This window comes from Phalacrocorax carbo, chromosome 8, assembly GCF_963921805.1.
Source record: "Phalacrocorax carbo chromosome 8, bPhaCar2.1, whole genome shotgun sequence".
NCBI lineage: Eukaryota > Metazoa > Chordata > Aves > Suliformes > Phalacrocoracidae > Phalacrocorax > Phalacrocorax carbo.
In genome coordinates, this window is record NC_087520.1 from 25,218,156 (window position 1) to 25,230,601 (window position 12,446).

The following is a 12,446-nucleotide window of genomic DNA, read 5'->3' on the forward strand; positions in this document are numbered from 1 at the left end:
AATTGTGCCTATGCCTATGTTGCACAAACTGCATGTGCCATAGGCATACAACAGTGATATAAGTCTTCCCCACTCCCTCCTTTACCCTCCAAGGTATTCATACTGTGCGAACCCTCCTGTCTGTGCTCTGGAGTCTCCAGGTGCTTAGTTCTCTGTACCCAAGCAGTGGTGATTTTAACTTACCCGTCGCTCCTTATCACCATATTCAATGCCCAAGGTATCCATGGCACGTACAATAGCTGCCAGTGACTGTATAGTGTTGCTGTAGACCACTGGCTTGTACTGCTTCACATCTTCTCCAGAGAAGCCATCCTCGTGGATGATCCTGAAAAAAATGCAAAGGACAAAAACCTCTTGAGAATGTAATTTCAGTGGGGGAGATGTTTAGAAGAGAGCTGTGATCTATTGAAGAGCACATCTGCTAGCTTGATTCACTTAATTTAGTCAGCATTTCTTTTTAAGCCTTTCTGGTTGTTCACCAGTAGTGTGTCTGAGCCCAGTGCCTGGAATTAGCATCCCTTCTGCTCTCTCTCAAGCAGGTTTTGTGCAGGGTTGGCGCATACAGTACCTCCCTACCAACTGAATGGTGAACGCTGGAGGCTGGAGCCTGGACAGCCTCGTGTTCACGTGCTAATTGGTCACAGTGAAGAGGTTTCTAAGTCCTACATTATCTTTCCTGTCAAGGTCTATGAAAGTATGTTCAATGATTCCAATGACCAGATCAAATCTTAAGCACTGAAACAAGTGGTAGAAAACCCTAGTCCTTGCCTAGTCCTTTTCATAGTAACTCCTGGGGTGCCTTACAAAAGAGACCAGAGTTTAAATAGTCATGCATGCATGGGGACAAAGGCATGGATAAGGGAATTGACTTAGTTGTGTAGCACTTCAAGTATTTACAACCCTTCACACCTCCTCCTTCCTTCCCCCTCCTTTAAAAACAGTGCTGGAAGTTTTTCTGCCTAAAGGCATGCTATGTTACCCCTTCCTGAAGCAACATGGGAAGGAGACCCACAGTCCTATCAGCTCTGCACACTAGATGCTCTGTGCTTTAGTCCCTTTTAAACTCTGCAAAAGGAACTATTTGATGGAGCGAGTTCTTGTAGTCCCTTGCTCAGGTCAGAATACTGACCCCTATAACTTCATCTCTAAGTAACTCAAGAACTAAGCCTCGGTGTGTCTAGAAAACAGACAGGATTTGCAGAGCTACCTGTGTTTTACAATAATTCTTGCCAGTGAAGACATAAGTTACGATCCTGTCTCTTAAATATTGTCAGCGAGGATGATCTACTCAGCCAAAATGAGGTCCTTGCTTGCTCATCCTCAGATCTCACTGGACAACAGAGAGTCCTTCAGTAACAGATCTGGTCACTGATAAAACCTAGCATCCTGTCTATAACAGGATTTTTGTTTCCTTTTTTGCTAGATCAGATGCATGCAAACCATGGTCCTGACCATTGCTGGCACCCCCCTGGGAAGAGGGAGTGCTAGTGGGGATCATAGTGAGCTTGCAGTAGATACACTGCTGGGATGGTGGTGGAGAACAGGGCTGGATGCCAGCCCCGTGTTATTAACAAATGACTACATGAAGAACAAGGCTGATAGAAACATGCTGACAAAGACACAGATCTACTTCCCATGACATGAAGCTCATGGAAAGGTTTTCTAACACAAGCGACTGACTTTCTGCTCTCCCCACCACAACCGTCACTCACTCATCACTGAACACTGAGGCTCCTGGGAGGAGCTGCTCAAACACCCTCTGAGTCCTGGAAAAATATGACTACAAGCAAAGACAGCCCAAGACAGGCAGTAGTTCAAATTAATTGGTGTCCAGGAAATTTTAAAGCGACTGATCCAAGGAACTGGGCAGACCGCCCTGTTCAGGTACCCCAGCTCCAGGAAGGGGGAATGGTGCCGGCATGCTGGAAACAGTACGAGGGGCTGCTGGCTTGTCTCGCCTCAGCTGAGAAGAGCAGGAGCGAATGAAAACCCTTCTGACTTAGTAAATTCAAACTTGCCAATTTGTCAAAATTTTCTCTATAGCTTGTTTTAAATTTGATTAAGAGTTACAGGCAATAGCAGAACCTGTACTTTGTAGCCTTTATTTTGTGTGAATCCAGTGCTTGTGCTGAGGTTTGGAACAGCAGCATTTGAGTAATGGGGAAGGAGGGGGGCTAGCAGAGCCTTGTGTCAGCACCGGATCTCATGGATCATTTACTGTTACTCAGAGAAGTTGCTGAACTGGGAAATGTGTTCTTTGTCAACAGTTGCAGTCAAACCTGGAGTTACGGCTTGCACAAAGCACAAGGATCTGCATCAATCCCCTCTGAAATCAGGCAAGACTGTACATCACCAGTTCCCCCCAGCTATGAGCACAACAGCAAGAAGCTTGGCAGAGCAGGGGTGCTGTGGGTGGCGGGTGGTTAGCAAAGGCATCACCAGAAATAATGGATTCTTTCTGGTTGGTTGGCTCACAGGGTTGGATTTTGAGGCAAAGAGGACTAAATTTTGGTTCTGGGGCAACTAAGAGAAGGAAATGTAAGAGGGGAATATGAATGGGGTGAGAAGAGGAACAGGCACAACAGGCAGCGTAAGGGACAGAAGAGGATGCAGGTGAAATTTGTTTGGTTCAGCCGTCGACTGTGCTGGTGGAGATCTGAGTGGTGCCCGCACCTTGGGTTGGCTTTTTTTCTGCTTTTCACTGACAGGCATCAGCTAGGCAAAAAAAGAGGGCTGAACAGCTGTGGGAGGAAAGAGGTGAGCTTTTGTCTTCTTCAGAGTTTAAACCATCTCTGGCCTTGCACCATTAAGTTGTTGCTTAACATTTTCACTTCTAAATACTCCATGTTTCTAAATATTCCAAGCCAGTAAGCTCCGTATCAAGTAACAGGGCTCCTTGTGCTGAAGGGGCAGAATTAAGTGATGGAGAGTGGTTCTGGTATCCCTCAGTGAACATACTGCTGACTGGGCAACACACTGACATTGTTCAAAGTGCAGACATAAAAGCATTACTTTTAAAGGGGACAGAAAAGACCATGGAGAAAAAACCAACCCAATTGTTCTTCTGTGCAATCTCTCCAGGAAAGTAGCCACGGCGACTGAAAGCAGCGCTGCGGCTGCCAGTATTGAAGTTTTGCTGTAGGAAGTACCTCTAGATTAATCAACCCTGCGGTTACCACATTACCTAATATCTGAATGAGCAAATCCCCACTGACTAGTGCCATTCCAAAGCCTTCTAGGACACCATGAACTGGTTTATTGCCCTATATGCTTTTAGCAAATGTTTTCCCTCTTGCTTGCCTTGGTGATCTGATGGCTCAACTCCTGTGGCAGCTTCTTCCATAGTCCTTTGGAAATGTTCACACCACTGCTCAGCCATTTGGAGTATACTTTTCTTCTTGCCTACTACTGTGCTTTACCACCTAGAGGACATCTAAAGCTCCAACACTCTTGGGAGGTATATCGTTACAGGGATGGCTTGAGCCAGCTTGTGTGCCGCAGGACCCAAGAAGCAGTGGGATTTGGATACTGTAGTGAGCTGTGACCATTAAAAATGCACAGAGTGTAGGAACTAATAGAACTGAGCAGTATGTCAAGACTGGGAAGTCTTTAAAGGTTCAGGCAGGGTGGGCTAGTCCTTAACCAACCTGCAAATTAATGGGAACAGAGGGGGTTTTAGCACTAAAGATGTGAATCCTCTGTTTTCTAAATGGCTTGTATTCTTTCCTGTGTCTGAAATACAAAGGAAACAGCTGCAGGCAGGTTCCTCTTTGCCACACTGAGCTGGTTCTCTCTGGGGCAAATGAAGAAAAGGGATTTAAGAGGATCCCTGCTGGCTGTGGAGGGGGGAGACAATGCTGTAATTTTTAAAAGAGATTCTGAGCAACTAAAAAGCCATTTCATTCACCAAGTGGCTAATGAAACACCATGCTCTGAATGGAATGGTGAGAGACAACTGAATCAACCTGTTTGTCTAATGTACCTATAAATGCCTGCTCTATATCTCTCAGCTGTAACAGCAAACCCCATATGTTTGCATGTTATGTTGTCATACTTATTTTAGAATGGCATTAATAGACAGGTATTTGCTGGGGAAAATGGCTCCACTGCAGATCCGATCTTCTGCCATCCCCCAGCAAGTCATTAATCCTGAAGAAGCGCCCAGTGCCTCAGTGATTACTGCTTAATTACAAAATAAATGAAATACTTGGGAAACAGGGGGTGCATTCTGCGTAGTAGCTCACTTTGGCTTCCATTCAACAAAGCACTTACATGCCTTCAGCCTGTCACTACAAAATGAATGTATTAAAAAGGCAAAGCCAAAGATAATTTTGCCGTATGTCGCTGCTGACACACGCTGCCCCAGCAGTTGTGAAACGGCAGCTTTGAACAAAGCACACAACAGCTCCAGCATGGCAGGGCTGGATCTCAGCCTGGGCTGATCCAAGCAATAAGCCAGTTTCCCTAGGTCACTCCTTGCAGGAGAATACTTGTCCATCTAGCCTGAAAACGTCCTGAGGCAGAGACTACAATTCCCTCCGCTCCCTGCTCCAGTTCCAGACAAACTATTCTGGCGCTTTGCTTCCAGCCCTTCCAACGTAAGCCAGGTTTAGTAACTGCAATGACTCTTCCCCACACCTTCTCCAACTGGGTCCTCCTCCTTGAGGCAGAGTGCCCCACACTAGACTCAGTCATCACTTCTCTAAACTGCCAAGATCATCCTCTGGTGTGCTGAAGTACCTCTCCCAGCTCCATGTCACTGCCAGGGATAATTATGCATTTTAATCCAGGCCATTGATGAAAATTTTGAAGAAAATCAACCCTGCCATACCCTGCAGAGTCCTGGTTGACAGAGTTCTCTGCTCTGACCATGAGTCACTGGTAACTGTATTCTTTAGGAATGAGTTGGGCTACTCACCCATTTTTGTGTAAGATCTGAAGTAGTTTTATCTAGACTGTTTTCCCAGGTCACTTTATGACAGTCAAGTGGGACCGTGTCAAGCCCTTCCCAAAATCTATATATGGCACCAACTATTCTTCTCCTACTTCTGCTGAGAAATCAAATGAGATTAGTTTAATGTGCCTCATTTTTGTATAGTCCGTGCTGGATGCCACTCATCTCCTTTTTTGTCTCCTAGGTGCTTGCAAATTGTTTGATTGATAGGTAATTCTTTTGAAAGCTTGTAGAAGTTGACTGATCTATAATTCTTACTCCTCTCTTCTCCCTCTATATTTAGAGATAGACTCCATGTTTACATTTTTTTCCTGTCTTCTGGTACCTCACCTGCCCTCCAAGGGCTCTCATGGAGAAGTGTTTGTATTTCTGAGATGGCGCCAGCTAAGCCTGTAAGTATGTAGTAAGAAGTTCCTTAAACACGGCTGGTCTGAAGATGTTTAATGTTACAAAACTTGCCCTTCTCCTGCCAGAGGGAGAGAGATGACAGCACTCAGCAGTGGAGCCTGTTGTGGACAGCCCTGCTCCCCCTCTTCCTTCCACTGCTCAATATCCTCCATCTCTTTCACAGCTTTGCATGCAGGTTCTCTTTTCCTGACTGACACAGCCCTGCCTCATTTCCTGCACTTTGTCATCACTCCAAAACATCACGCCAATGCCTCTGAAATGTTTAACGTTAAACACAGGGAACTTTGCATGGCTTTAAACTGTCTGCATCACTGTAAAAGACATACATGGAGACTTCCAGTTGCCTACCAGAGAAAATAAATCCCATACTGTTTCTGTTTTACCTAAGGTGATTTACTTTCAGTCAGCAAGATGTTTCCAGCTGAATGAAGTTTTCCCATATCAGTGCACACCCTTAAAATTACAATGATTTGCTTGAATAAAACCAGGCAAGAAATCACCAGGAGATTATTACACTCAAAGTGTACTGCAAGCAAATACCTTGCAAATGAACAGTCCAGTTCCTGTAAGAGCAGTCCTCGCTCCTCACCTTCATCTGGACAAATTAATGTACCTAAAGGCCATTGCACAGCTTTTGTACAGAGCCTTGTGCCACAGCGATGAGTTTCACCTCTCAGGGCCCTAGGGAGCTGACCTGGCTTTGGCTAGCAGTGGTACCCTGCGTAGCACCCACAGCTCCGCTTCAGCCTGGGTGGCTGTGTTCTCCTCTGCAGTATTTCTGTCCATGTCAGGAAAGCTCAGGTCTCCTGAGTGCTCTGTCCGTATGGGGAGCTGCTGAAGTCCACGTGGACAATGTGTGCAGGGAAAACCTTCCAGGTGATGCAAACAGCATGAGATGCTATAGGGTGTAAAGTGCTAATCGCAGCTGCAGGAGATCACTTGGGCCACGGCAGAAGGGAGGTGGCATGAGAGGGACAACTGGCATTTGCCCACTGATGCATTTGTGCTCAGGCTGCTGACACTCCCATTCATCCATATATGTTTAGAGTATAGACTGATCCAAGGTGGAATTTACGTGAAGTATTTTGGAATGAACACACATACAAATCTATTCTTGCTCAGCAAACTTTTCTGATCTTTTTTCTTCCTTCTTCCCCTCTTTTTCTTTCAAAACTAATCCATTATGTTTAATACCAGAATCAAGGTTATTCTGGTGAGACTGGGCAGAGCTTGAGTCAAAAGAAAAAAAAACCCCTAATATTGAAGAAAACTCTGTAAGCTTTTTTTGCAAAGGGGGAAAAATAATAATGCAAAAATCTGACTTTAATATGTAGGGAAGGGGTTGATCAAATGTTGATGGAAAATCTTTTGCTAAAGGCAATCAACTACTTTTAAATTTATTTTTATCTTGATATGAGGTTAAAAAGTTTGTTTACAGGGGAGTTATGAAGTTAAATTCCAGTGATTCTATTCTCACTCATTTAATGGCCTGAAATGCGATTAAAAACTCCTGGATTATGTTAAACTAAATCAACGCAGATGCCTATGACCTTGTGTTTCAAATACTGCAAAGGTACAGTTCAGACCTCCGTGACAGGGTGAAAATCTCTCAAAACTCTCCTTCTTCCACTCTGGCTGTGCTTGAATGACATGTTGTACATCCTATTCCCACAAGAAATTCTCCAGGATGGAGATTAAGATGACTGTTAGCCTACATGCCCACTTTTATAAAAAGAAAAACAGCTTCCTTAGTCAGGGTTATCTAAAAACTGCAAACAGAGCTCATTTTTAAAAGTATAATTTTTTCAACCTGGATTTTTAACACCAGTCCAAGAAATACTGATGGAGCCCGTGACAGACTCCCAGCTGGGGAAAATCTCCTTTCTGGAGGAAATACCTTTTGGTCACTCAAAACTGAATTCTTAACACCAAAGTATTTCTTGCATGCAGAGACGTTATTCTAACTAACCAGCTGGTTCATGTTAAAAAATAGGCAAATCCATCAAGCGATTGAAATGCTGCCAAATTCTACAGCTCTGGAAATGGTCAAGCTTATTCAAATCAACTGCAGAAGTTTCATGGACCTGTACAGGGCAGAAACATTCTTGCTCCTCTAAGGCAGATAAATCTGTGCATAATACCAACTCTGGTAAGTAAGTGATGCCTTCATGAGGTCTAGTTAAAGCTAGGCATATGCTTCTGCACCCTAACTGCTGGCCAAAAAGGTAGAAAATGATGTTATAAGAAACTCTCATGTATACTCAGAATGGATGTCGCTACCATGTTATTTTTTTGCCTGTAGATGAGGAGCTATTGAGCCAACAATGATGAGCTTCTAGACATGTAGGGGCCAGATACTGCATCTCCCTGAAAACCTTTGATTCGGCTTGTTTTCAGGTATATAAAATGTATGCAGAATTCTCTTCCTTTCCAGTTTAATACAGCTCAAAACCAGAAACAAGCTCACTAAAGAAAACTCCCAATGTAGTGCTGTGTCCTTGCAGCCCTGTAGCTTTTTGGAAGCAGCTCTTAGTCTATTATTTTTAAATTGGGTTCTACATCAATGCTTCATTTTGGCTTTGGGCTGTCATGAGGGGTGGTCCTCACTTTGGTTGCACGCTGTAGCCGGAGAGGAAAGGAGAGATGATTTCCTGGACTCCATGCTCAGTACCCTGCCACTTGTCCTTCATTACTGTGGAGTCTGGGTTGGTTTTTGTCCCCTGCATTTGGGAGGCACCAATGACCCTTCACATCTTTGCTCTGAGTACCGTTTCAGCATTTACATTTTCTAACAGGAAGCTGTGGAGTGAAATACTCTGGTTTTTTAGTGCGTGTATAAAACAGGTTTAAGAGCATAAACAGCCTACTGCACCCTGAAGGTAATTAATTACTGTTGATAAATGAAAGACACCACTACTGATATTTCAAAAGAAGGCAAGGCTGAGCAGGCAGAGCAAAATCCAGCTCCTATGCTCGTATTCCATCCAAACTTGATAGGGATGTCATCCTTTGAAATTTAACAACACAAAGTCAGGAGGATTAAGCATCCTGTGGCTTACACATGAGGATAAGCCTTATCCACACCAAGCCTAACTGTGCACAGAGTCAACCATAAAGTGGTTTTACCCGCCCAAGTCACCCTAATGATAGCTGTATTCCTACAGAAACCACTGGCCACTGGTCCCCAGAGGAGTCAGAGTACCCAGATGCACTATTCTGCTCCCAGCTGCTAATGACAGTATAAATGAGCACCCTGTTCACAGGGAGCTATTGGTTCCCGTGAAGGTTAGGCTGCATGCTGGCCAGTGGAGGTACACTGATATAGGCTTGCTGAGGAGCTGACCACCAGTGCCAGCTCAGTACCAAAACCAAACCTCAGACCCTTCCTCTACAGCATGGGAATAGGGGATGATGGCATAGGGGTGCGGTCAGGGGCAAAAAAAAAGTCCATCAGACTTGCTGATATGGAAGCAATACAACAGACCCTCTTTCTTGCTGCTCCATATCAGTTTCTTATGCTCCCCAAAGCCAAATCTGCCCAGATGAGAAGCAGAAGGCGCAGGCAGAGATGAAGGCAGAGGCTGCCCCAGACCCCCACATCCCACACCAAGCAGGGCTGGGTTTTATGCAATGTCAGGCCGCTGGCATAGTTTGGTTTTACTAAAATTTGCAGTTGTCCAACTTTGATAATGTGTCCTCTCCTGGGGCCTTTAATATTAAGATCAGATATTGAATACCCCACAAGCACCTAATTAGCTTTAATATGCATCCTGCTCAGCTCAGTAAGAACAGCAAAGTAACACAGTCAAAAACAATTATATCAGGATTTTTTTCGATTTAAAAAAGACAGCTGGACTATACAGATTCCTGCAGCAGCATTTGCATTAGATGAGATTGCATTTTTCTGTGGAAAAAGCCTCGGAGCCAAAAGGGTTTCAAATAGCACCAGTGGAGGCTGACAGCTGCATTCTTCTTTGCGCGTTCCCAAATAATAATTCAGCAAAGGAAAAAGGGTTCCTGCTCCAAGTGACCTATCTGCTGATCCCATGAAGTGTGCTTCTTAGTCAATCTACTTTGTCCACACTCTGCCTGAGACCATTGAGTTCCCCTGGGGGAAAAAAAAAAATCCACCAGCCCGGTGATGCCCCATATGAGAGAATTCTCATTAATTCCTCAGTAATGTTACATAAAGTCATTTTGTTGAATTAAAATTATTGGGATTAATCCTCTTAAATGTTCTCTTAGATGCAAGGGGGATCCAGCTGCAGCTGGATCATCCCACAGCTGGTTCTAGAAAGTCAAAACAGTGTTTTAAAGCCCTGTAATGGTTTTGTTAAATTCATCCCCTGAACAAGGACACAAAGCAGCTTTTTATGGGTTTTTTAGATCACTTACAACTTCTGTAAGCCGTCATTAACTATCATCAAAGCCTGAAAAATGAGGCAAATGGGTTCAATGTCAGTTTTACTGCCCAAACCTAAATAATATTTTTGGTTTCCCATCTGCCTCATCTGAAGTGTTTTGATAGCTGGAAGGTGACTTTGCCTTTCAAAACCTTTTCAGATGTTGCCCTCCATAACCAAATATTCTGTGGACAATAGAGGAAACAAGGGACAATACACAGCCTCTTCATCACCCCTGCATTTCATCCTCACAACCAAGTACCACCACCAAATCTCAAAATAAGAATAGAGCAACCTTGTGTATTTTACTCAGCTATTAAGGGTCAGTGCATGACACTCTGTGTATCAAAGCAAGGCTTTGGTAGGATGTATCCCGTTCCTAGCCCTCATGTGACAAACCCAGCTTACAAAGCCCCCCAGTTCTACTGAAATCCATTGGGATTCAGAGTTCTGTCCCCTGTGCCTAGAGCTGATCTTTGCACAGTTGATGTATTTTTCTGTGTGTCCTAGCTGTACTAGTGCTCATTAGGAATCGTGTGCTGTCATGAAAACACTCAGCTAAAATAAAAAGATGCTTTAAAGCAGCTTTTCTTTTTTGGGATATCAAATCCAGAAGCAACTGTCTTTCTGAAGCAATAATTGATGTGTTTGATTAGCTCTGGTAGCAGATGGGGTTGTTTTTTTCAGTACTTCTGATGTTTTAACATGTTACGCTGAGAAGGAATCAATTCTGGAAAGAGCAATTATGCCATTCCTTGTATCCTGTCCATCTTCCCTGGCATGATTACGGCTCAGGGTCTCCATCTCTGAGCAGTGTGCTTGCCACAAGCCCCTGGGTATGCTGCCAAGCTGACATTAACCTCCACTAATCTCAGCTTGGAGATCTTTGAGTCATGGTGTTCCCAGTTCTGCAATGTGCTGCCTTTCCATTAGAGGATATAATCAAGCACCACACCCCCCAGATCACAGTCCAAGGGAGAGTAGCTGGCTGCTGGGAAAAAAAGCCCCAAAGACTGCAATGGATCCTCCACTGATGGAAAATTTTGCAATCAAAATGGGGAGGTCTGGTGTAGATGTGATAAAAGTCCTGGAACAGCGGTTCGACCTGTTGCTCCTGCTGCTACAGGCAGCATAAAAACAAACCTTGCCTTGCCTTCCTAACTGTGGTATTTCTTGCAGTGAGGCTGCAAAGTTTCTGCTGCCTGTACTTAATGGAGCCTCATAGAAATATCTGCCTACAGCTGAAACCCGGCTCAGATGGAGCAGAGGTAGACACATCTCCAGACAGGAGGTGATGAAAGCTTGGTTTGGGCCTCTGTGCTCAGTAACACCGGGTGATGGGTCTGAACCTAAGCCTGGCTGCTCAGGTCTGCTGGCTTTGTTAAGGCTTTCCAAACTGAAGAGTCTGAGCTGAAATGTGGCAGATATGGTATTTTAAGATTCCACCCACACTGTCAATAAGGTTTCACAACAGGAAGGAGGTATGTTGCACTTGTGATTAATTACATGCATTTGGATATATTTAAATCATAACTTCTACACTTATACTCAGAGAACAGGTTATCTGAAGGGAAGACAAATGCATGGCTTTTCCCTGACACCTGCCACAAGGATTCAGTCAAATAATGTTAACCCTTTGGGGGTTCTCAAATGCAGCTGATATTTAGAAAATACCAGTGGGGACAAGACCTTGACTGCTCTAACTCAGCACATGCATCCAGAGAGAGGTACCTTATACATGGCACTGGGGAAGGCCCTGCCTCAACTCCAAGTTGCCCACCTAAAACTGCCGTGAGAAGGATGAAGGAACAATTTTTGCCCAGTGTTTCCCCAAGCTTTTCAGCCAAGCTATTCCAATGCAACACTGTTTGAAAGAGGATTTGAAGACTTCAGGCATCCTCAGTGTCTTGTGGCATTTCTTGGCACAGAGGACACCAAGGGCTCTGCTCTGGATCCTTCTGTGTGTTTCTCTGTGCCCCCATCTCTCTGAGCCAGGACAGCCAGTCAGTGCCTCCCTGTGAGGCTGCTGGTTCACCAGGTGGAACTGGGAGGCAGTGTGCTGCCAAATATTCCTATGCCCGTACTGAGTAGTGGAAGAATACAAACATATGCCACAGTGAACACACCCACTGCCAAGAGACCACAAATAATTATTTGTCCTTGCTCTGCAGAGTGAGCTGGGGCTTTGTAACCGTGACCTCTCAGTGGCAGCAGCGGAGAAGGACATGACTCTAACAGGGAGAGTTACTATAAAATCAGTGGACCAAGGACTGGGCACTGGCAGAAAGCAGAGGAGCTCCCTTGCATCCCTGGGTGACCCAGCCAGCCTGACAGGATCCTTAGGGTGCTCTTGTCCCCCAGGCTAGGGATAGAGGCAGCCTTTCCCATGCTCGCTGGGTGAGGCACGGGTCCCTGCACTTTCCTAGAGCTTCACGTCAGCTTTTGGCTTGGCAGCTCCTGCCACCAGAGAAGGAAGCAATCAAGAATCAAGTGTCTGGGGTACCCTGGCCAGACGTTGTCTTGCATCTCAAAGCCTGGCTTAGAGCCAGGCTGGCACTTAGGTTCTCCTTGCCAGGCCAGCACTTAAGTTCTCCTTGCCAGACCCATATTCTGTTAATGGGGGCCCCAGGAGCGCTGCATTACCAAGAAACAGCGCAGAGACTGCTGGGAAGGGAGCCTCT

The 12,446-nt window shown here is 44.9% G+C and overlaps 1 protein-coding gene across 2 annotated transcripts in view; it reads right to left on the reverse strand.

Annotated features, from left to right (window-relative positions):
- The window catches only part of GNAO1 (G protein subunit alpha o1), a 146,830-nt gene that overhangs the window by 95,534 nt on the left and 38,850 nt on the right, over positions 1-12,446 (reverse strand). For both annotated transcript variants that reach the window (XM_064459282.1, XM_064459280.1), the window contains exon 3: positions 184-325. In XM_064459282.1, the coding sequence (XP_064315352.1) occupies positions 184-325 (142 nt within the window). The remainder of the gene's footprint in view (positions 1-183; positions 326-12,446) is intronic.